Genomic DNA, 24517 nt, shown 5'->3' with positions numbered 1-24517 from the left:
ATAGTAGCATCTGTTGGTCATCACAATCCTCCGAAATTCAAAACTGATGTCATTAGTTTTATTTATGGCAGTACCAAGTTATATAAAATCTTTAACTACCTCGAAGCTGTAGTTCTCAAGTTCCACAGTCGGTCCGAGTCTACTGGACGTCTTGCGCGTTGATAAAAACAGCTTGGTCTTCTCGCCATTTACTGCCAGACCCACTTTGGTAGACTCCTCAATTTGTTCAAAAGTGGATGTGATATCGATGTCATCGGTGTAGGAGTGTTACATGTGTTGTTTGGTGTACAGAGTACCATTTCTGTTCAAATTTGCCTTTTCACCTTTGTTCACCATTTCCAGTAGGATGTTAAAAATATCACACTACAAACTGTCACCCTGTCTGAATCCTCGTTCTGTATTAAAGGGCTCCGATAGATCCTTTCCGACTTTAACTTTTGGTCTTGTGCCAGTTAAAGTTATTTTGCATAGCCGTATTCATTTTGCAAGAATACCGAATGCATACATGACTTTAAATACCTCTGAGCGGATTGGGCTGTGGAATACGGCTATATAATCGGCAAATAGGTCGAATGTGTCGATGTGTTTTTCGTGCGTCTTTGATTTGATAGCACTTTATATACAATGGGAAGGATACTAATTCCAATCAATGGGTGATATATACGAGTGCTACATAGCCAAGCTTAACACATGGCATTAATTATGTAAAATTCGATCTGAAGTGGGGTATAGAATTTCTTTATGTACCCATTTTTTTTTTATAAAATATAGATGTTCTCGCACATTTTTTTCATATCGACATTAAATATAAGTATAATTATGAAATTATTTTTGTGATCTTTTTAGTTAGTTGTAATAAAAAGAATCCCCCAAAAACAACATAACCTTAACAATCAATAGAAGAAAATGCATAGCAATTTTAGGTTTTTTTACAAAGAAAAATATATAAAATTATACATTTAATAAAAAACAACAAAACATATTTAGATATAGAAATGTTTCAAATTGTTTGTGTATTTTTGAAACAAAAATATATATAAAGAAATTATACATATATATATACATACAGAAATTAATACAAACATATATATATATATATGAATAACATATTTACATACATGCTTCAAAAATAAGAATTAAAAAAAAAAACAAGAACAACAATAAAAAAACAAAGGTATTCACACCACTACTTTAAGGCTGAAAAAAAAAAACAGAATAAAAAATTAAATAAAAAAATATATATTTGAATGAAGAAATCATACAATAGAATGAGAGATTTCCAGAAAGGGCCTAAGTAAAAAAAAAATAAATTGACGAATTTCCTCAAATTCCAGGGAAGAGGGGTAATTAACAAAAATAAGTGTTTAAAACAATTTGAAACAAAATTTTAAAAGTCTGAAACAATTCTTGTAACATATTCGCCTTAGTTTAATTCATTGTTCTACAAATTTATTTGTTCCTACAAATTTTTAGAATTTTAAACGTTTTTAGAGGTCTATATTTTTATCTCATTTTATAAAGAGTTTTAAAAGGTTTCGAAGGCAAAATTTAACGCGGTTTTTAATGAGATTTTATAAAGGATTTCGAAGCTTATAATGAGCCATGAAATATAATTAAAAAAATATTTGAAAAGATTTCAAAGCTTATAATAAGCCATTAAATATTATTATAATTAAAAAAAATTGTTTGAAATTCGTCAACAGTTTTAAAGGCAATGACACAATAATTTATAATAAATAAATAAAAACAAAAAATCTAATAATTAAAATATATATTTAAAAATAAAAATGCAAACAAAAAGACCCACAACAAATGTAGCTAGGCAGTATACAAAACCAATTATTTAAAAAAAAATTAATTAAAATAATAATTATTATAATTAAAAAAAATAAATTATAAAAACAAAACAAAAAAAATCATTAAAACACAATCACGAGACCACAAAAAACAACAACAAGAAAAAAGGAGCATAAGAAGTTTTAAGAAAACACAATAACTAAAAATAAATCCCACAGAAACGAAGTTTATATAAATTTAAATATTAAAAAAAAAATTAAAATATATATATACTATAATACAAGACATTAATAAAATTTGACAACAACAAAAAAAATCAAATACACATGCAATACAACAACAATCACAAGTAAAAAATTTAAAAAAAAAATCAAACACACATACATACAAAAAAACCTATATATTTATATATGAGCTTTTATTTAATGAAAACCAAACAAACAAAAATAAATAAATAAAAATCTTAATAGGTAAAGGTTAATGAACATTTTTGAAGAAGAAGAAAAATATACTTAATATTTAAACAAATATATAACAATGAGCTATACTTAATTAATAATATAAAAAATAAAACACTAAAACACACATATATACATACAAAATAAATAAAAAATACTCATATATATTAATCAGCATATTAGCTTTTAAACTAATATGGGATTTTATTATGAGTTCGGATGACACAAAAAAAATATTTAAAAAAAAATTAACTAAAAAGAACTTTGAAAAAAAAAATATTGTGAAATTTTTCAAAACAAAAAAAAACTAGGGAATTTAAATTGTTTTTAAATTATTGTTGTATTAAGTTTTAAAATCATCAGATAATAACTAACAGTACGTATTTTTTATGTTTTAGCAAACAAAAAATATTTAATAAAACAAAGAATATTAACTGACAGACAGACAAACAGAATGCCAACCAAAAAGTAACACAATAACAACCGAGAATACCAAAAACAAAATGGAAAACAACTAGAATTTTATTAATTTTATTTTTAAGATTTTCAAACAAAATCAACAGCAACAACAAAATAGCAACAAAGCAATAGCAACATTTTTGATCCACTAGCAAATTAAAAAAATAACAAATAAATGAAAAACCAAATCATTTTTAAAATGTATAATGACAATATAAAAGCCTAAGAATGAATATTTAAGTTTTTCAAAAACAACAAGAAAATGTAAAAAAAAGAAACACACACAAAACCAAAAATATTAATAATAAAAACAACAACAAATCATATAATCAAAATAAATAAAGCATTTCAAACCAAAAACAAAAAACTAAATACAAGTTATTTTTTAATTAGTTTTTAATCCAAAAAAGTAAGTATTATTGAACCACGGCCTTCAAAGTTCTGCAGTAACAACATTCATAGCAATATACACTCCACCACAAGTTGTACTGTATATTAAAATTTTCATTTCGCTTGCAACACCTCGAAATATTCAACTGAGACCCCATGAAGTCTATACTCTTGCTCAGAATAGAATTCTATGTGCATTTAGACATGTCCTTCCGTCTGTTGAAATCACAATAAATAACATGTAGTAGTAGTATGACCAGAGGGGTACAGAGATGCTTAGAGTACGTGGGTACCTACCTTGCGGTCTTACCCCACGGTGCTGTAAACACCAGTTAATACAAAGCGTCAACCAACGCCCCCACACCGAAATGCAGGTACCAATCGATCACACGTATTTGGACGCGATCACCTCCTTGGATGAGGAGCGGAGCCCATCTAAAACTCCTTCCTTTCTATGGGTCAGGCACCCGATTGTAATGCAACTCCACATCGAGCCACAGCTCTACCCGCGATTTGGGTATAAACCACATCCAGCACGATGCTCCCCGAAGGGCCAACACCAACTGCCAGGCTAGATCAGCAGACCTAGGGGCCCTGACACCCGTGCTACCGAAACCTTCGGTCAGGTTCATAGCCAAAGCTATTACCAGTAGAACCCCAAACAGTTCAAGACTGGTCACTCACAGACTATAGCCTCTGCCCAGCTTCATAGCCAAAGCTACTACCATTAGGACTAACATGCAGGCTCTCTACAATGAAACAATTGCTGAAAGGGGATACAATGCAAAAGTGGCCACCAACATCACGCGATATTGGTAGCCATCATGCATCTCACCCCTCCCAACAATTATTCCACAAGCCTGATAGTCCGGGAATAAACAGAGGGGTACAGCGCTGCCAGAGCAAATTGACAGCTCCAGATTTTGCACGGTAATGAGGATGCCCCCACGAGAATAAGAGGAGATTGCCACAGCTCGCCGGACATCACCATCACCAGGTCTGATAAAATACGTAATCTGGCAGCCCGTCATTTCTCTTGCTTCAGACCACCTTCCCATCATCGTCTCTGTAAATAGACCACCCGATTTCATAACCTCTGAACGCCGAACTTTCCTGAACCATGGTAAAGCTGATTGGCAAGGTTTCAGAGATTTAACCAATCGCCGCTTCAGAGAGCTAGAGGAAATTCGGGTAGCTGAGAGGAAATTCCGAGACATAATCACTGCTGCAACCGCTCGCCATATACCTGCTGGCCAGGCAAGGATGCCAGCAGAGGTAAATCGTACAGGCCGATTTCCCTTCTGTCTCCAGTAGCAAAGACGCTTGAGTCACTACCCCTCCCTCTGATGAGAATTAGATTTCCAGTCCCTCAGCATCAACATGGATTCCGGAGGATGCACAGCACAACTACAGCATTACACACCATAACCACACATGTAAGCAAAGGACTTAACTAAAACAGGCCGTGCGACAGGCCAGTCTTGGTGGCTCTTGACTTATCGAAAGCCTTCGATACTGTCAATCACGCCAAGCTGTTCGAGGACATAGAGAAGACCAACCTCCTGCCTAGTTTGAAACGATGGATAACATGTGTGGTCGCTAGTCATATGTGGAATTCAAAAACAAAAATCTAAGCCCCGTAGAGTGAAACAGGGAGTCATGTCTCCGAAACTGTTTAACCCCTACCTTTCTGAAATTCCACAACCACCGGACGGCATAGAGATCGTACTGTATGCGGATGATTGTACGATCATGGCGTTGGGTGTTATCGCAGGAATCATCCATGCCACAATCTTATGGATAGAATTCCCCCACCCAGGCACAAAAACAAAAATCTAAACCCCGTAGAGTGAAACACGGAGTTCCCCATGGTGCGGTCATATCTCCGAAACTGTTTAACCCCTACCTTTCTGAAATTCCACAACCACCGGACGGCATAGAGATCGTACTGTATGCGAATGATTGTACGATTATGGCGTTGGGTGTTATCGCAGGAATCATCCATGCCACAATCTTATGGATAGAATTCCCCCACCCAGGCACGTAAGGAGAGACCTACATGATCTTGAGAGACAGAGGGGTCCAACGGTACAAAAGAGAACCCCTAGGTCAACAGGCTTATCGAGCAGAAATTACCAGCAATCACACGGAAGCAGTGACCCAGGCAATGGACCAATACCATGTGAAGCAGAAGAGCGAAAGCTGCCTAGACAAATGATAGTGGTTTTAGCCCAATCAGGATGGTGCAGCCGCCTCAATTCGTATTGGGCCCGAATTGACAGCGCGGTACGAAACGCATGCCCTGCATGTGGACTTGGACCTCACGATACGCTGCATCTCTTTAACTGCCCTGATAAACCCACTCATCTGTCTTCGGAATCTCTTTGGACACAGCCGATTGCAACCTTCCTGGAAACAGAGGAGTCAGAACCAGAATAATTGAAATACAACAAACATGTACACAGTTGCTACAACAACAACAGCGATTAATAACGGATACGGAGTTGAGCGCCAAAGTCGACTTTTCGATTTTTGCCTCTGGCCAAAAAGTCGATTTTTAGACTTTTGTCGTTGGCTAAAAAGTCGACTTTTCGATCTTTCGATTTTGTCAAAATCGATTTTCGAATTTTACTAACTAAAGCAAAATCGACGAAAAAAATATTTTTTATAAAAATTGTTGTCAACAGATGAAATAAAGTCCTGGAATGTGAAATTTTTGGGCAATTTCGGCTTTGTGATAATAAACCAAGTATTTATGAAGAAAACCGAAAGTCGATTTTGAAAAGTCGACTTTTCGCTTTTCTCAAAGATCAAAAGTCGACTTCGACTTTTAGTATCCCCAATATTTGATATATTAGTCCGTTTTTTATAGTGTTAGCAAAGTGAATGATATATATATTATGTACATTATATGTCGCAATCTTTTGTCTTTCCATTATCGGAAAAATTATCGGAAATTATTGTTTGCATTCATTCTGTAATTATTAACATACAATTTTTAATTTACTGTCGTTAGTTTACTTCATCCACTCAGAATAAAAATTAGTCTATACAATTATATATTAAAATACAAAAACAATACACATATTTATATAAAAAATTATCTAAATTTTTATTATACAACATTCACAATATACATACATACAAATCTCATCTATATATTGTCTTTTCTTTTCAACAAAATTTGAAACTTAGGAACTAAACAATACAAAGTATTTAAATATCGGTGACAATAAATTGCACTGTACAACACAAATAAACAGAAAACAAACACACAAAATATGCCCACAATATAATGCAGTCTCAAAACAAACAAACAAAAATGTTAATAATAAATATTGAAGTTAATAAAGACTTCAAAATTAGCAAAACAAAAAAACACAAATTAAATATTTTCTGCATTCCTATTTATTAAGTCTCCGTTTGGCAAAGATTTGATAAATTCCTATCGCTGCTGAGGTTGTACCAATGGCACCAATTTGGAATGTCGACAATTTACCACCCCAGAGATATCCTTTGGGCAAATAGCTGCCGGCATGTATAAAATCGAGGGTTAAACGCAACAATGTTAACATTTCGATGCGATGTTTCTTTAACATTTTCTCCATATCGGGATTGTCTCTGTGAAGAAAAAAAAAAAGAATGGGATGTTAGAAAAATAACTGTTCATAGAACCCATTTTATTACACCTACTTTGTTTGCTTGATTGTGTTAATTTTTTGTTGATTTAACCCAAAGCTGCGTATGTTTCTGTAAAATACAAAAAAAATAAATCAATTATAAAAAATTGTAGAGTTTTGTTTATTCACAAATATTTACCTCATCAAATTCAAATAGACACCCACAACCCAAAATATCGTATTGACATTATCCCAATAATCGGCATTTTTAATATCAACGATTTTGTGTTCGGATAACCAACAGATTTTCTCTACAGGATAATAGAGTAAATCAACAATATTGGCTGCCACACCCAGTACAGCCATAATGCTATCGGATTCCTAGTAAAATAAATAAAGCCGATTGCAACCTTCCTGGAAACAGAGGAGTCAGAACCAGAATAATTGAAATACAACAAACATGTACACAGTTGCTACAACAACAACAGCGATTAATAACGGATACGGAGTTGAGCGCCAAAGTCGACTTTTCGATTTTTGCCTCTGGCCAAAAAGTCGATTTTTAGACTTTTGTCGTTGGCTAAAAAGTCGACTTTTCGATCTTTCGATTTTGTCAAAATCGATTTTCGAATTTTACTAACTAAAGCAAAATCGACGAAAAAAATATTTTTTATAAAAATTGTTGTCAACAGATGAAATAAAGTCCTGGAATGTGAAATTTTTGGGCAATTTCGGCTTTGTGATAATAAACCAAGTATTTATGAAGAAAACCGAAAGTCGATTTTGAAAAGTCGACTTTTCGCTTTTCTCAAAGATCAAAAGTCGACTTCGACTTTTAGTATCCCCAATATTTGATATATTAGTCCGTTTTTTATAGTGTTAGCAAAGTGAATGATATATATATTATGTACATTATATGTCGCAATCTTTTGTCTTTCCATTATCGGAAAAATTATCGGAAATTATTGTTTGCATTCATTCTGTAATTATTAACATACAATTTTTAATTTACTGTCGTTAGTTTACTTCATCCACTCAGAATAAAAATTAGTCTATACAATTATATATTAAAATACAAAAACAATACACATATTTATATAAAAAATTATCTAAATTTTTATTATACAACATTCACAATATACATACATACAAATCTCATCTATATATTGTCTTTTCTTTTCAACAAAATTTGAAACTTAGGAACTAAACAATACAAAGTATTTAAATATCGGTGACAATAAATTGCACTGTACAACACAAATAAACAGAAAACAAACACACAAAATATGCCCACAATATAATGCAGTCTCAAAACAAACAAACAAAAATGTTAATAATAAATATTGAAGTTAATAAAGACTTCAAAATTAGCAAAACAAAAAAACACAAATTAAATATTTTCTGCATTCCTATTTATTAAGTCTCCGTTTGGCAAAGATTTGATAAATTCCTATCGCTGCTGAGGTTGTACCAATGGCACCAATTTGGAATGTCGACAATTTACCACCCCAGAGATATCCTTTGGGCAAATAGCTGCCGGCATGTATAAAATCGAGGGTTAAACGCAACAATGTTAACATTTCGATGCGATGTTTCTTTAACATTTTCTCCATATCGGGATTGTCTCTGTGAAGAAAAAAAAAAAGAATGGGATGTTAGAAAAATAACTGTTCATAGAACCCATTTTATTACACCTACTTTGTTTGCTTGATTGTGTTAATTTTTTGTTGATTTAACCCAAAGCTGCGTATGTTTCTGTAAAATACAAAAAAAATAAATCAATTATAAAAAATTGTAGAGTTTTGTTTATTCACAAATATTTACCTCATCAAATTCAAATAGACACCCACAACCCAAAATATCGTATTGACATTATCCCAATAATCGGCATTTTTAATATCAACGATTTTGTGTTCGGATAACCAACAGATTTTCTCTACAGGATAATAGAGTAAATCAACAATATTGGCTGCCACACCCAGTACAGCCATAATGCTATCGGATTCCTAGTAAAATAAAGAAAAATTATTAATTCCAAATTTAAATAGAGTTGAGTATTTTGTTTCACTTACCCCTTTACCCAAGCCATATTCCAGGGCATACTGTATCATGGGTATATCATCAATTAAACGCAATGTAGCTCTTGCCCCCGATATCCGTGAACTCGCAATAGCATAACGCTTCGCTAATTCAGGTTTACGATCACCATAATAGCCAGCTATTAATTTGGATCCGTAACACAAAGCTTTCATTACCTGAAATTAAAATTTAATAATAATTAATTAATAATCATTTTTTTGTTTTGTAATGTTTGTAACAGGCACATGGTTCCTTTTGAGAATATGCATGGGATCACTTTCTAAGTCGATTTATGCATGTCCGTCCGTCTGTCCATGTTAAATTGTAAACAAAGTACAGGTCGAATTTATGAATAAAATTTGGCACAGCTCATCTATTTGGCCTAAGGAAATTGGGAAATATTGGTTCAGATTTAGATATAGCTTCCATATATATTTTCGTCCGATTTATGGTAAATAGTGCACCAAAGTCCCTTTATATCCTTCGATTTGCACGAAATTTGGCATAGCGTACTGCATTGAGTCTAGAATGATGAGTGTTAAATTTCGGGAAAATCGGTTCAGATTTAAATATAGCTCCTAGGTCCTCAGAGCAACACAGATGTTGCCAAGACCGCTTAACGTTCTGAGCCATCAACACTTCCAAAACGGTTGCGCAAAAACATGTGTATACCAGGAAGCAATTGTAGGTGTGTGGATTAATTATCCATCGCTACAACAAAAATCTGCTTTGAAAAGGACTGTTCCTAGAATGAAGACAAATGTCGAACTTTGACAAATTTGAATTTAATTCGCATATGCAAGTTTCGCATCAGGGCGGAATAAATACAAGTTATCAACGTACGACCTTTGTAAAGCCACATAGCCCAATATGCCTGATGAGCCGCTTAACCAACGGCGAAACGCGTCGCATAATGGTGGGTACGTAGGTTCTTCTCCTGGCTTTCCTTTTCATTGCAAAATTTAGATCATCAAGCTCGACTCGAAAGAGTATAAATAATCACTTAAAAGCTCCCATATATATTTTCGTCCGATTTAAAGTAAATGATGTACCGAAGTCCCTTTTATCCTTCGATTTGCACGGAATTTTGTAAAGCATGCTGAATTGAGTCTAGGATTATGTGTGTAAAGTTTCCTGAAAATCGGTTCAGATTTAATGTAAATTGTGCACCAAAGTCCCTGTATATCTGTCGATTTGCACGAAATTTAGCATAGCGTACTGCATTGAGTCTCGAATGATGAGTGTTAAGTTTCGGTAAAATCAGTTCAGATTTCGATATAGTTTGCATATGTATTTTTGTCCGAAGTGGGTTATTCTCATGAAGTAGGTTAACCCGGTAAAAGCTTCTAATGTAAAGGCCGTTCTACTCATTCGTTGGGCAGGTCTCTTGGTAAAATTTCGTGATGTTCGGCACAGGTTGTACTGTCCCAACCACTTCAGGTTGCTGATGATGTTCTAGATTAAATCAGGTTCCTTAGTTGAAAAGAAGCTTAGACACGGTGGAAAGTGAACACCCACTTATCTGTGCCATCTGTAGGCCAGAACTGGACAGCGACACAGGAGATGTTCAATTATCTCCGTATCCTCCTCCTCATCACAGAGTCTGCAGTGTTATACACGGTGTTATACATCCAGTGTAACCTATTATCTAACCTATTACTTCATCCTAATTGTTGTTGCTTTGTACAAATACAAATTTGGACGGCTGCATCGTCCTGAACGTAATTGGGTCAAATACACTCTGGTTTGTCTGGGCATCTGACGTTCTTCAGCTGCGATGGGTGGAGGTTGATCTCTGAGTAACTTAGAGCGTCGTCAACTGAATGTAGAGGTTCCCTTTTATAATATTGGACAACTCTCTCCCTAGACCATGCAAATCCTTTCTGTCAGGCCTTCGGGGAGTTTTTCGGAGAAATTCTTCTATGCTGACTTAAGGGATGGATCTTCGTGTACGGACATTTTTCTGCTCCCTTTTGTATTCAAATTCAGGAACGTTGCAATTGGTAGGCTAGCTGGGTAGTTAAATAGGTGCAACGGGCCGTATCGGTAGTCCGCATGCTAAATATGTTTAAATTGTAAAAGGTTGTATGGTTCTACTGTCTGGGCAACTTTATCTCTACAATTGCGATTCAGACCTGCCTAATAGGTCTGCCTGTTGATATAGAAGTTAACCTTAATACGTTTGAATTTATCGCTTTAGATCATGAAGATCTTTTTTGGCTTGCCTAGTTGATGGAGATAATCGACATCATTTGGTTCTGTCGATTGGCGGGTATAATCTTCGTTTCCTCATGAAGATATTCCTCGGGTGAGGAGACACCTTATTGTAGTTTTCAGATCGACATTCTGGTAGTTCTGAGTGTTCTTCCACATACGAGAATATTTGAAAGTCAAAAATTACATCGTTTGTTAGAGTCTGTTATGTGTGCATATATACTGGGCTTGATTCGACCACCGACATCGCTCTCGACTCTCTTTCGGGTTATGGGAACTCAACCGGCCAAAACAAGCCAACACACAAACCTTGAAAATCAGTGATTCACTAACGGACATTACTTTATTATAAAATGACATCACCGGGGACAAACGTACACATCAGAGTATGGTCTCGCACTGGCCCTCCCAACCATGGTCCAATTGGTCCTCCTTTATTCTTTGATATTGGACCCCATTTACCACACCATTTTTATCACCCCTGATTTGCCTTTTTTCTTGTCTAATGAGCCCTACTTAACCATTTCCTTATTCATCAACACGCTAATAGAACGAGAAACATTAGCCTAGCAACAGATTACCTACAAAGCAATATCAAATCCATTTCGAATTAATTTTAGTGTTTTGCCTCCATGGCGCAAAACCCAGGTGCAAGGATAATAAACGTGTAGATTGAATGATTTTCCCAATCATTAAGACTTCCCCGTGAATGTAAAGAATTTTGAATTTGTTTGCGAGCACGCTGCCTGCAACCTTTGCTTCTTCTTGATGCCGGCGTTTAGAAGGCCTGCAACAAGTCGAATTGGTAGTAGAGCATTTTCTACACAAATATTCCTCTACCGAAAAAACCAAAAAAAAAAACCTCTCGCCATAACTTGAAAACCTGATCTATGGCGAATTTTTCCTCTTCTGAATTCTTAATATTCAAGCCAAAGGAATTTACGCCTCAATTGGAGTTTGTCACGCCCCAGATCATGAGCTCAATTTTGTTACATTGTGTAATAAATGATGTGACTGACCCATTTTAACTCTGTCGATTTCCTCTGATCAATCCGATTCAGACCTGACCAAGGAATGATCTACCTCATTAACTCTCCCTCTCTCTCCCAATCGTCTTACAACGAGAATGACATACTATAATCAAGTATATCCTTAACCCTGAACATTTCTCATGGAAAATGTCATATATAACCATGAATTATTCAATTACACATTTTTTAACATCTTATTTTTATAACAAATCTCAATGACGAGTTAATTGATTAAATTTTCATCAACATTTCTTATCTAATATTAATGACGTTTGATGGCCGGGTATTGTTTTATATGCGGGAAAGTTTATTATTATATTTGATTATTATTATGATCATCAATATGACTATATAATAATTAGGTTGTAAATTCCAAAATCAAAAGTTTGCAAAGTCCATTGTCATTTTTAAATTGAGGAGACTCCCAAACTTTAGGCTAATATAAAATTCTAAATTTAGAAAAGGACCTAGATGTACATTTATGGGACCTGTATAAACCATTAATTTTACGACGCATGTCGAACTCAATAATTTCCCTTGTGAAATGAGATTAAATTAAACGCACAGGTGTCATAAAAATTAACCCAAAGGTGGCCAAAGAGATCGGCTGCATTATTTCGGAGGTCATACATTCGTTAACATAAGTTCTCATACATGGATCCCGGACCATTATTACAGAGAGTTCTGCAAAACCAGATGAAATAAACCATCCTATTTCAAAGTATTAAATAAATCTTATACCAGTACATATCATGTGGCAGAGGTTTGAAATCTAATAGAAAAGTTTCACAAATTCTATAATGACGAAATAATTATACACCCTATCTACTCACGAGGTAATAAAAATGTAGTTACACCCCATAAAATAATTCCATGACTTTTCCTCAAAAATAAACAACTTGCCTATATTAAGCAAAGTATTGAATAAAACAGCATCATCGGCCCACCCTTATAATTGTTTGTAACAAAAAAAGAATGACAACCAATTCAAAAAACTGCGATAAAAGTGAATTTCACGTAATGTCTTTTATTGTCATTGGCCTGTCTGTTAAGTACGGGCCTGTATGTTATTTTTATCTCAGATTGTTTTTGTATAGTTTTTTTGTTAACGTCAATAGTCCGTCTGCCAGTCATAACAATTAACTATTAACTAACATTGTCTTGACAAAGTGGGTTGGTTGGTGAATTGATGTTGCATACTTTTCAATCAGATACTGTTATTTTTGTTTTTATAAGCAGGAGGTGTGGGGTTTGAAATGTTTACATTGTTGTTATCTGTCGGTTTTTTGGTATAAAAGCAAATATTTCACGTTATAAACAATTTACAAAATATTATATGTTTAAAAAAAACAAGTGGAAAAGGCGTTAAGCTCCACCATAGGTATACTGACAGATACTTGAAATGAAAATATAGGGAACATATCACTGTTTCACTTTTAAACCATTATGTACACCAAATACAAATTTCAGCAATTTTTAATGGGGATTTTTCATAAAATATGAAAACCCCAAAGAGTGGACTGATACTAATAAACTCATGGTAGAGTATATAATCCTCAAACTACTGCAATTTAGATTGCAATGTTATATGAGGCTATGTCTAAAGTTGGACCAATATTGATTACATAGTGTACGAATTAGCCAATATTTGGGGTTATCATTATATGAGGGCTATGCCTAATTAATGTCCGATATATGTCAATTTCAAACCCAATATTTTAGTTTTGTATCTCAATTCTCAGGAGGTATCATTATATGGAGGAGAAGCTTAAATGCCTGCCGATATATTTCATTATCGTCAGGTTCGAGTTTGTTATCACGATATCTTTAGAAGACAGAATGATTACAACAGATGACTAAATCGTTCTCGAATTCCACACTTTGTAGGCTAAAAACGGATTATTCCGTGTAACGACTATCCCCTATATTTTGGCAGAACAGGACTTTATGGGGACAAACCCAACACAGGGAACAAATAAACTAACTATTTTACTATAAACCAGTAAGGAAAGTAGTAAAGTCAGACGAGGCCCTTCACCACTATGGGTATATTAAGGGGACCCCCCCCCATTCTCGGGGTCAAACATTTTTTTGATTTAATTCGATTCTACACCAATTCAAGAATGTCCCTACAAAATTTCAAGTGAAAATCACAAGAACTCTTGAAAATATAGCCGATTTATTGTGTCTGCATCAAGTGCCGGCTAAAGGGCTTCTCAAACTTTAAACGCGTTTTTCTCTTTTGCGAATGGCGGGCACGATAACTCAAAAACTAATAATCCAATCGGTTCTAAATTTTTACACGTTTCTCTGTGAGTGTATAGCTATCGTATGAACTAGGATAAAGCCAATCAGTGAAGATCTTCCTTATTTTTTAACTTGGTTTTTGGTCAAAAATCGGCGATTTTCCAAAAATATATTTTCAAAGGTCCGCCATTTTGTTAATTTTAGAGCGAAATCAATAATCTCAGTTCATACGAGAGCCAGACATGTACTCTTTCTAACACCGTTGGAATTTTCGCATTCCGATGAGGAGTTATCATGCCCGCCATCAAAAATAAGGACTTTTCTTTAATACAAAAAACAATCTTCAATCTTTAAATCTTCAAATATATATGTGCAATGATACAAACCTTAACAAGCATTGGTATTGATTTACCAGCCCATTGAAAATCTTGAAAAATCAAAATCGAGAATGGATGGGGTTCCCTTATACAGATGCATCCTAATAGACGTCGCATTTTTGAAGAACCATTAATATGAAATTGGATGATATAAAATAAATGTCCTTTATCTAAATGTGAACCGACTTGGATCAATCCATAAACATGTCATTCGTTTGTTATAATAGGACAAAATTATATAAATGGATTAAATATTAAATATTTGGAACCCAATTAACACGAAGTCGGTCAAAAATATGGTCTAAGTCTGAAAGCTATATTCAAATCTGAACCGATTTAAAAACCTTGGCACACGTTAGACTACTCTAACTTTGGTACGTTGTGCAACATTTTGTAACAATCGGCGTAACTTTGGGTGCACAATTTACTTAAAATCGGACGAAGCTATATATGGGATCTCCAAATCTGAACCGATCAATCCATAAACATGTCATTCGTTTGTTATAATAGGACAAAATTATATAAATGGATTAAATATTAAATATTTGGAACCCAATTAACACGAAGTCGGTCAAAAATATGGTCTAAGTCTGAAAGCTATATTCAAATCTGAACCGATTTAAAAACCTTGGCACACGTTAGACTACTCTAACTTTGGTACGTTGTGCAACATTTTGTAACAATCGGCGTAACTTTGGCTGCACAATTTACTTAAAATCGGACGAAGCTATATATGGGATCTCCAAATCTGAACCGATTCTAACGAAACTTGACACACGGTAGATTATATTAACTTCAGTACGTTGTCCCAATCGGCTTAATTTTGTGTCTATGGTTCACCATTTATATTAAATCGGACGAAAATATTCTAGACATACTCTGTGCCAAATTTCGAGCACATCGAAAGATATATAGGGAATGTGGTGCACCATTTACCTTACATCGGACGAAATATATATGGAAGCAATATCTAAATCTAAACCGATCTTCACGAAACTTTGCACACATGATTCTAGGCTTAATTTATTACGCTGTGCCAAATTTCGTCCAATCGAAGGATATATAGGGACTTTGGTACACCATTTACATAAAATCGGACGAAACTATACATGGGAGCTATATCTAAATCTGACCCGATTTTCGTGAAACTTAGCACACATCACTCTAGACTTAATTTAGTACGCTGTGCCAAATTTCGTGCAAATCGAAAGATATATAGGGACTTCGGTGCACCATTTACATTAAATTGAACGAAAATATATAGAGGAGCTCTACATAAATCTGAACCGATTTTTCCCAATTTCAATAGAGTTCGTCCTTGGGCCAAATAAATGAGCTGTGCTAAATTTCATCTAATTCGAATCATAATTGCGACCTACACTTTGTTTACAATTTAACATGGACAGACAGACGGACATGCATAAATCGACTTAGAAAGTGATTCTATGCATATTCTCAAAAGGAACCATGTGTCTATCTCGTTTCCTTTTGCCTGTTACAAACATATGCACAAAGACAAAGGGTTTTGTACCACCACAAGACAGGGTTTTGTACCACAGTGTGGTGAAGCGTATAATAAAAAGGGGGTTATATGGGGACTATCCCTAAAAGGTGTGAATATTTTGGTAGGACGATTTGTTACCATATACAGCTACAAAATATCAAATTACATTGAATTTGGTTGAAAACGCGCTTAAAATACCGAAAATTGGGGGAATCCTAAAAAGGGGGCTATCAGAAAAAATTGACCTATATTTATAATTTTTGGTGGAGAGATTTGCTACCCAATAAGAACTCTAAGTGCTAAATTACTGCCGATCGAAAAATGCGATGAAAACCTTCAAAATACTGAAAATTGGGGAGTACCGTTGGACCAATATTTATTTATTTATATTAGTGAAGATATAAGAACCCAATGTACCAAATTTCAGAAAATTCTCTTGAAAAACGCGTTAAAAAACTCCAAAATACCGAAAATTGGGAGGTACGCTTATATGGGAGCTATGCCTAAACGTGGATCGATATAGCCCACCTTCTACCATGACCTGTCTGCAGACAAAAGACTAGTCTATGCAAAATTTTGTAAAATATAAAAGGTTTTTTATTATTTTAAATTTGTAATTGGGGTCCCCATGCCAGAAAATGTTCAAAGGATCATTTTAGTGCAAAGTTAGTAATACTAGTTTAATACCGTCAGAATTTTTAATTTCAGATGCTTTGATGATATTTTACAATGCGTACAAAAACAATTTAAATCGTGAAGAGATCCTTAATAGTAAAGTCAAATATTCTACACTTTAAAAATTTATTACTCCGAATTCCGAAAAATATCATATACTTTCATTTTTTTCCGTTTCCCACCGTTTTACAAGAATTAAGTCAAATACATTTTGTTAATAATATAAATTTAATTATGAACATTATTACGACCCTCATCACAATTCAATTTATTTGCATACTTGAGAACCTAGCCCTGCTCGTAAGGTCAACATCGACTTCAATGTCAACAGCAACACACAAAATGTTCTAAAATTAAACATTCAAATGTAAATAAAAGTCCCCTTTAATACAAATATACATATGTATAATTACCAAATCAATTAAAATGCATTTAATTTGTAATTTATACCAAATACATTGTCACTTTCACAAGTGTCCATCTATTCTATTCGTCATTTTGTCCAAAAACAAAACATTAGATAATCCATTGTTTAGATTGTTCAAATGAAACAAAAAAACAACAAAAATATAACTTGTGTCAATATAACCCAAAGAAATTTCAGTTCAATTATTCAATAAATAATTAAATCGCGTGACTAGTCGTCGTTGTCATCTGTGTAAAATTGAGTGACAAGTTTTACTGGGCGTTCGATAATCGTGTTTTCTATGACAAAGACACACACACACAATAATCATCATAGTTTAATGGTGTAAATTGCTTTAATTAAATTAAAGAATTAACAAAAAAAGAAACATTTGAAACGACCATGTCATAACCTGCAACATTAAATATCCACAAAAAATAAGAAGAGGAAAAAACTTTAAATTCGTATTGACAGAGGTCGGTTTTGTGGTAAGCAATTAAGGTGAAGAGTAGTGAATGCAATGGAGAATTATCAAATGTGGTAACATAAACATTTTTTCTATAACTAATTCTGGGCTAAAGAACTTGTCATTTGAATAAAAATTTAATACCTACAACCATTTCATACAGGTAATGGGGAAATATTTACAATCCAAATATAACCTATAACATAGAATCTTCGAATATCACTCATATTCATAGCAGCAGAAGAAAAGGTTCTCCTATAAAATGCAAAACAGTGGCAAAAAACGGCGAAATATTAGAATAAATTCCTATGTATTCCATGTTTTCTCATTCATGGCATCCCAATTTGAATATGAGTAAGCTCATCTCGAAAGAAAAAGCCTCCACACTAAACATCCAAACAACGTATTCATGTTTGAATAAAAATAAAATTTGTATTTGTGTAAAATTGAATTAATCCACGTTCATTAGTTATGTGGAAAATAGTGAGGCTAGAGCGCTTATTCACATTTCTTAAGAAAAATGTATTGTAGGAGTGGATTGTTGTGACTTCCTCTTAGGCGCAGCTAGAGGGGACCTTACGGCTAGTTAGCGGTCTCTGGGCTATGGTCCTCAACCCGTCCACATCTCTAGCCCATCAGGACGAACACCAAATTCAAACTTTAAATATGTCCTGATAAGTGAGTATAGATGTCTTACTCCCACATTTCGCCCTTCCAACCATGCTTTCCAAACGTTCCAACGTACAAATTTAATTGGAAACCCCACAAACACACTCTCATCTCATCACCTTCTCAGAATCCTCGATAGAATTACAATTAAAAATATTAATTATCAAAATCAACACATATTACATTTATTCATATAAAATAAACCTTAAAATAAAAACTTTATCTTGGATTCTTCAACTCCAAATCGCACAATTTAAAAATATAATAAAAAAACTCAATATTAAAAATTCCCTCTACTAAACGCTAGAGATTTTTTTCAACAAACAAATTTTAAAATCAACTCATCAAGTCCCTGTTATAAATGAGCTCGTTTGTAATAGTTGCAAATCCTCCTAATCGGCGTTACAGCTAGATATTATGAATCCCTAGTTTTCCTGCAGCGATTTATATGATTAGAACCACTTAAAAAAAATCTGGAGTCAAATTAAAATGAAAAATAGACATACACAAGGACAGCACAGAATACACTTAAATAATTTGTCTTTTATAATGATTAATCATATGGAACTATTTCCTTTTAAACATTTGGGAATATTTTTAGGGCTAAAAGGCACAAGTCTATTCCCAGCGCAGTCTAGGCATTCAAATTTATCATTTCTTAAAGTTTCTTTAGCTGTATTTTCAGATAACAGCCAGCCTTAGATGGATAGCACTTTTACCTCTTTTCCTGTCAAAAATAGAGGGGTTTCCAACGAAAGTAATGATAGGACATTTTGGAAACCATAGAAGGGGGGCAAATGCGAGAGCAGCAACGCCAATACACCCTTATCAAAGCTGGTCTGTGTTTGTAAATCGTTTTGTGTATGTTTTTGTTTAATGCAAAAAATTATGTTAACTTGTTGGGCTAGAGTGGATGGTTGTGGACTTGACCCTGTGACCTCCAGCGAGGCGGATTGTCCAATCTAGTGCCGCCTTATCAGGCACGTAACAGTATTATTTAATACAATTAGTAGACGTTTCCAAACTTCATACATACCACATCCAACACCCCAACAGTGATACTAACTCAAAGTTTTAGGAGTCAAGCTCTATCGGTTTACCCAAAATTCAAATTGTGCCATAAGTACGAATTTCCCAAACTACACACATACCACAATTCTACACTCCAAAAGCAATCCTAATTCAAAATTTTAGGATTCCACCAGCTCTATTCGTTTACCCAAATCCAAATTGTTTAAACTATAGCTACAAATTTCCGAGAGTACACCAATACCACAATTTCAAATTTCAGGATTCCTTGTCTATCAGACCACCTAAATTTAAATTGAGTACATCTAGTACATATAAATAGAATTTTCCCTTACGACCTTCATCATACAATCCTATAGAAATCTTATTACCCAATTTCCGGATTCCAGACCTATCGGTTTGCCCCAAATCAAAATTGTATCAAATTAAGTACCATTTAGTACACATAAGTGCAAATTTCCAAAACAATAATCTTATGCCATGTTCTGACGGGCATCCGAACAACGTAGTTTGCTCTCAGAATTACGTACATGAATTAACCCGTTCATACAACACTATTCATAATTCATATCATCAGAGTTTTTTATTTCAAACTTTTTGTTTCTTGTTTTACACCAAAAATGTAACATATTTTACATAGGGATCTAAATAGAAAAAATAATTCTCTTTCTCCTGACTATAGTATGAACCCATATCTATTTACTTTTCATTCATGTTTTCCATTTTTTCTGAAAATGTTGTTGTTTTTAATACATTTTTATATTTTCTCAATTCAAATGTCACATACTGTCACAAATAAAAATTTGGAGAATTTTTTGTTTGAGTTGCCCCACATTTGTTTCTTGTTTTGTTCGCTAATTAGAACCAAGGGGAAAGAAATGCATATTGCATTATGTAGAAAACAAAATTTACATCCTGCTGCATATATAAAAACTATACAATTTTTTACTTTTCATTCATGATTTTCAATTTTACTGAAAAAGTTTGAAAATTTCATAAATATTTTCAAACTGTCAAAATTAATTTATTTTCGATAAATACTCTCAATTGTTAGGGATGGGACAAATTTATTGGTTATTCAGAGAGTGATTTGAATTGAACAACGTACAAAAGTCGGTGTTCGCTCAGACAATTTTGTATGGGGAACTAAGTAATTACTTCATAATTAAGGGTCGAACAACGAATGAGAGAGCGAACAACGCTCGTATGTACATGGCATTATTTCGAAATTTCAGTGTTCCAGCTTTATCGGTTCATCTAAATACAAATTGTACCAAATTAGGACCATTTAGTACACATTAGCAGAAATTCCCAAATACCTTCCTACATACTCCAATCCTACACCCCAAGTGTGACCAAATTTCAAGAGCTGGAACTCTATTGGTTCACCCAAAATTCAAATTGTACCAAATTTAGTACTTTTCGGATACTTATAGTTCGAAATTCCAGAAACACTTTGGAGGATAGCCAAATTACCAACAGTCAAAAATTGATAACATATCCTGTAATTGCCATAAATCATGCTTTCCTGCCAATATCCTCTGTTATATATTTCAAACGTTTTGAGTTTAGTAAAAAAATAAGGGAGTAATTACCATTTCTTTACATTTGGAGAAATGGGGAATCCAAGGTCCAAAATACAAAACAAAATGTGTGTTCTAATTCACTCAGATAGTTGTTTTTTCATTTTGGTCATAAACCACTTCGTTGTATGTACTCCCTCATCATGATCGTGAACAATATCACAACAATGTCAAACGATAATCAGATAGCCTACCCAATGCAATACGATCGTTTTCACGTAAATATAACAACAACAATATACAGCACACCGCTTCATAATAAAGAAAACCTGTTGTTTTCTTTCATATGTGGCATTCAAGTCACTAAGTCAATATTGGAGAATGGGGGGAACCAGAAAAAAGGTGGAGACTAGTTTAACAACTTCTATTAAAATAAAAGACGATTGACTGGGAAACGCGAACCACTGACATTGCCAACAATGCAGTTTACCGAGATGACGAACTGACGGAACGTAAGTAACAACCAACTGCTATGCCGCGTTGCGCCGCTCGTTCCATGTAAACACACGCGAACAACAATAACCACACAATTCAATTTTTGAAATAAATGACCAACAACATCATCCAACTCTTCTCCTCCGACAAACTTTTTTTGCAATTACTTTTTGCCGGAATCAATTAAATCTAATTGATTTTCTATGTTTGTTGACAATGGCAACGAACGAACCAACCCAATGAACGAATGGCGGCAATCGAAATCGACAAACGAAAGTGAATTAACGATTTGATGATTGCGTCGGACTTGGAGGTGGGCTGGTAACAACAAATCCACAATCGTTATAATCTTCCTATGTCTACAATGGTTATTTAGATTAGCCAGTGATTGAACTTTTTCGTTTTTAGCATTACCTTATCACGACCGCCATAGGTATCGATAATATCACAGAATTCGTTTAAATATTTATCGTAGGGCATTGTTCCGAAGATGTGTTTATATCCGCAGGTATTCCGTCCGTTTAACTATTTTATACTTTCGCAAAATATTTTTTGTGGAGTAATATCGTGTTCGAGGTTCCGTCAGCCCGTTGGAACCTATCTGACCGCTATGAAATTTATCAACAAACTAAAAGAAAATGGTAACAACACAAACAGCTGTCTTGCATGGTTGTAAAATTCCGTACGAGAAAAAATAAATACATGTACAGGGGATGCCATATTTTTTAACTAAGGTTATACACTGAAAGAAATTATTTATTATGAAATTGGTACAGTACAGTAACCCTTTGAGTACTAATATTTGGTCTGTTCCCGTACTACAAGAATCTACTATTTTCACTCCGATAACACTTTTTTCCTTTATGATATCGAAGAAAATAGTAAACTTGAGTAGATTCTTGCAGTACGGGAACAGACCAATTTCTACTAAATACATTTTGATTGTATTTTTAGCTTAACTCTAGTTAAGTAAAAACGATCTGATTTTCCCGAAAAATTTTTAGAGATTGGTATTTTTGCCCTAATTATGGGAATCTACATCTTTTTTTCTTGGGGAACGTACCCGGTTACTCGGTTATTTGACCCGCAAGTTAGGGTACCGGTACCCGTTCTACGGATCCGGTCATGGTACAATTATAAAAGGTAACAGCAAATCCCAGCTGATTTGATTCCAACGTTATACTAGTGTCAATATGAATTTGACAAATTATGTTTTTAAAAATCACCCAACAGGAAAATTGGGAACGCATACAATTTAAAATTGTTCTTTATTAAATGTGCTCCTGTATTCAATTTACTCAATCTGCCTGCTGGGAAAGTTTGAGGAAGCAAATCTTTCTTCAAGGAATAACCCGCTATTCCCAGCATTTTCATATGTGTTACACATATATATGGCAATGGCTCAATTATAGGAAAGATGTGGAATAGATAGAAATATAAATTTGATAGATTTTCATTCATGTTTTTCAATTTTTATTTTGAGGATTCGAAAATATTTCATTTTCAAAAAAATAATAATTTGATGATAATTTGTTTGTTTATTTACATTTTTCTGTCAAATGAGTTGACACTAGTAGAACTTACAAAAACAAATTTCCATGTGGTTGTTGTATCGTTTTTTGTACAACAACACTTGCTGTTACCTTCTATTATTATACCATGGGATCCGGTTAATATAATATGGGTATAATTTTAAAGCTTTTAAATAGAATAGCTTTGTGGGTAGCGGGCCTTCGGCCGGGGATTTAAAACTTTATCCTATGGACAGATACCAACACCGGTTACGCAACAGAATTTCCTTCTTTTTGTAGGGTTCTAAGGCCCATATCTTTTGATCCACAATAGATACAGTCACATTTTGGAAAGGGCAATTTGTGGTCTATCATTTGAGTCAGGATTGGAGATTGACCATAATGGAACCAAGTTCGACTTTTAAGGAGTTTTTCATAAAAATTGGGTTCCAAAACCCATTTTTTGACTGTATCTCGAAAATGGTTTTTATAAGGACCTTGTTCCTACTTTTTTGATTGGAACAAGCTATTCCGAAATTTTTTTTCCGAAGCTCTCCTTAGGCTGTTCTAAATGCGATCATAAGAAGTTTTCTGTGAATTGCGTATATGTAAGTGTGAAATCTATTTCCCACATCATATTCTTTTTATGAAAACTTGAAAAAGGTCCCTTATTAAAATAATGGTTATAGACACGATTGTTCTTTTGACCAAATCCATTTCACACAATTTGGAAACCCACCGGTCCATTACTTCTGGTAACTCTCACACAAAATGGTTAAATGAGGGAATGGACTATCCGATTTGAACTAATCTTTACACAACACAGGATTTTAACCATGCATTCAAATTTCCAATTTTTATAAATGCAATATTAAGCGAATATAATGTCAGATTTGACCCAAATTTTACATATAGTAATATTAAATTAAATCTAATATTAACAGAATAGAACGTCCGATTTGGCCCAAACTATGTACATCGTCGTTTTTTTTACCAACTTAAAGAATAAAGATCGAATATGGAATACATCGGCCCACTTCTTCGGATACTCTCGTTGGCTAAGGTAGCTGTCGTTCTCCTGCTGCTATGATATTAATTAATAGATTGGGTCAGTGCTCCCGAGTGCATGGGATTCGTTTCTGTTCAATAGGCCGGATAACTTATAGTTTCTCTATTTTACTATTGTGTAGATCACTTATGCTCAAAATAGTACGATGCCGTTGATGATTAATGCCGGTTTCTCTTCTCAGTTCTCAGGGCCACATTTTGACAGGTTACAATACACCGCAACTGTGTATCGATTACATTCGGCCAGCGATTACATGAGCTTCCTACTCCGTAGATTACTGCAAATATAAATGGGGGAAACACATACGAGAATTCAAGCATGGCATGTTAAGTTGGCATTGTATGAAATGTCAGATTATACAGGAATATCAGAGTCAAATTTAATTCTAGATTCCTTCCTCTTTTATTCTCTTACATTAAACAATGCCAACTTAACATGTCTTGCCCGAAAGAAAGAATGTACTGTATCTCCCGAATGCAAGGATATAGCGATGCCAAA

The 24517-nt window shown here is 34.1% G+C and overlaps 2 protein-coding genes across 2 annotated transcripts; both read right to left on the bottom strand.

Annotated features, from left to right (window-relative positions):
- Nucleotides 1–6508: 6508 nt before the first annotated feature.
- On the bottom strand, nucleotides 6509–7186 carry LOC133334459 (peroxisomal membrane protein 11C-like). The gene is made up of 4 exons (XM_061542754.1): nucleotides 7178–7186; nucleotides 6921–7105; nucleotides 6798–6842; nucleotides 6509–6725 (listed from the first exon to the last, which is right to left on the bottom strand). Exons 1-4 carry the CDS (start codon nucleotides 7184–7186, stop codon nucleotides 6509–6511), a joined length of 456 nt encoding a protein of 151 aa, XP_061398738.1.
- Nucleotides 7187–8133: 947 nt separating this feature from the next.
- Nucleotides 8134–21919, bottom strand: LOC133334441 (peroxisomal membrane protein 11C). The gene is made up of 5 exons (XM_061542736.1): nucleotides 21854–21919; nucleotides 8797–8979; nucleotides 8549–8730; nucleotides 8423–8479; nucleotides 8134–8350 (listed from the first exon to the last, which is right to left on the bottom strand). Exons 1-5 carry the CDS (start codon nucleotides 21917–21919, stop codon nucleotides 8134–8136), a joined length of 705 nt encoding a protein of 234 aa, XP_061398720.1.
- Nucleotides 21920–24517: the final 2598 nt, after the last annotated feature.

Source organism: Musca vetustissima, unplaced genomic scaffold (assembly GCF_032173495.1).
Source record: "Musca vetustissima isolate MV318-11 ecotype Yass unplaced genomic scaffold, APGP_CSIRO_Mvet_v1 utg561, whole genome shotgun sequence".
In the NCBI taxonomy this organism is placed as follows: Eukaryota; Metazoa; Arthropoda; class Insecta; order Diptera; family Muscidae; genus Musca; species Musca vetustissima.
Note: the sequence above shows the minus strand (reverse complement) of the source record. Positions and strands in the feature narration are given on the sequence as shown.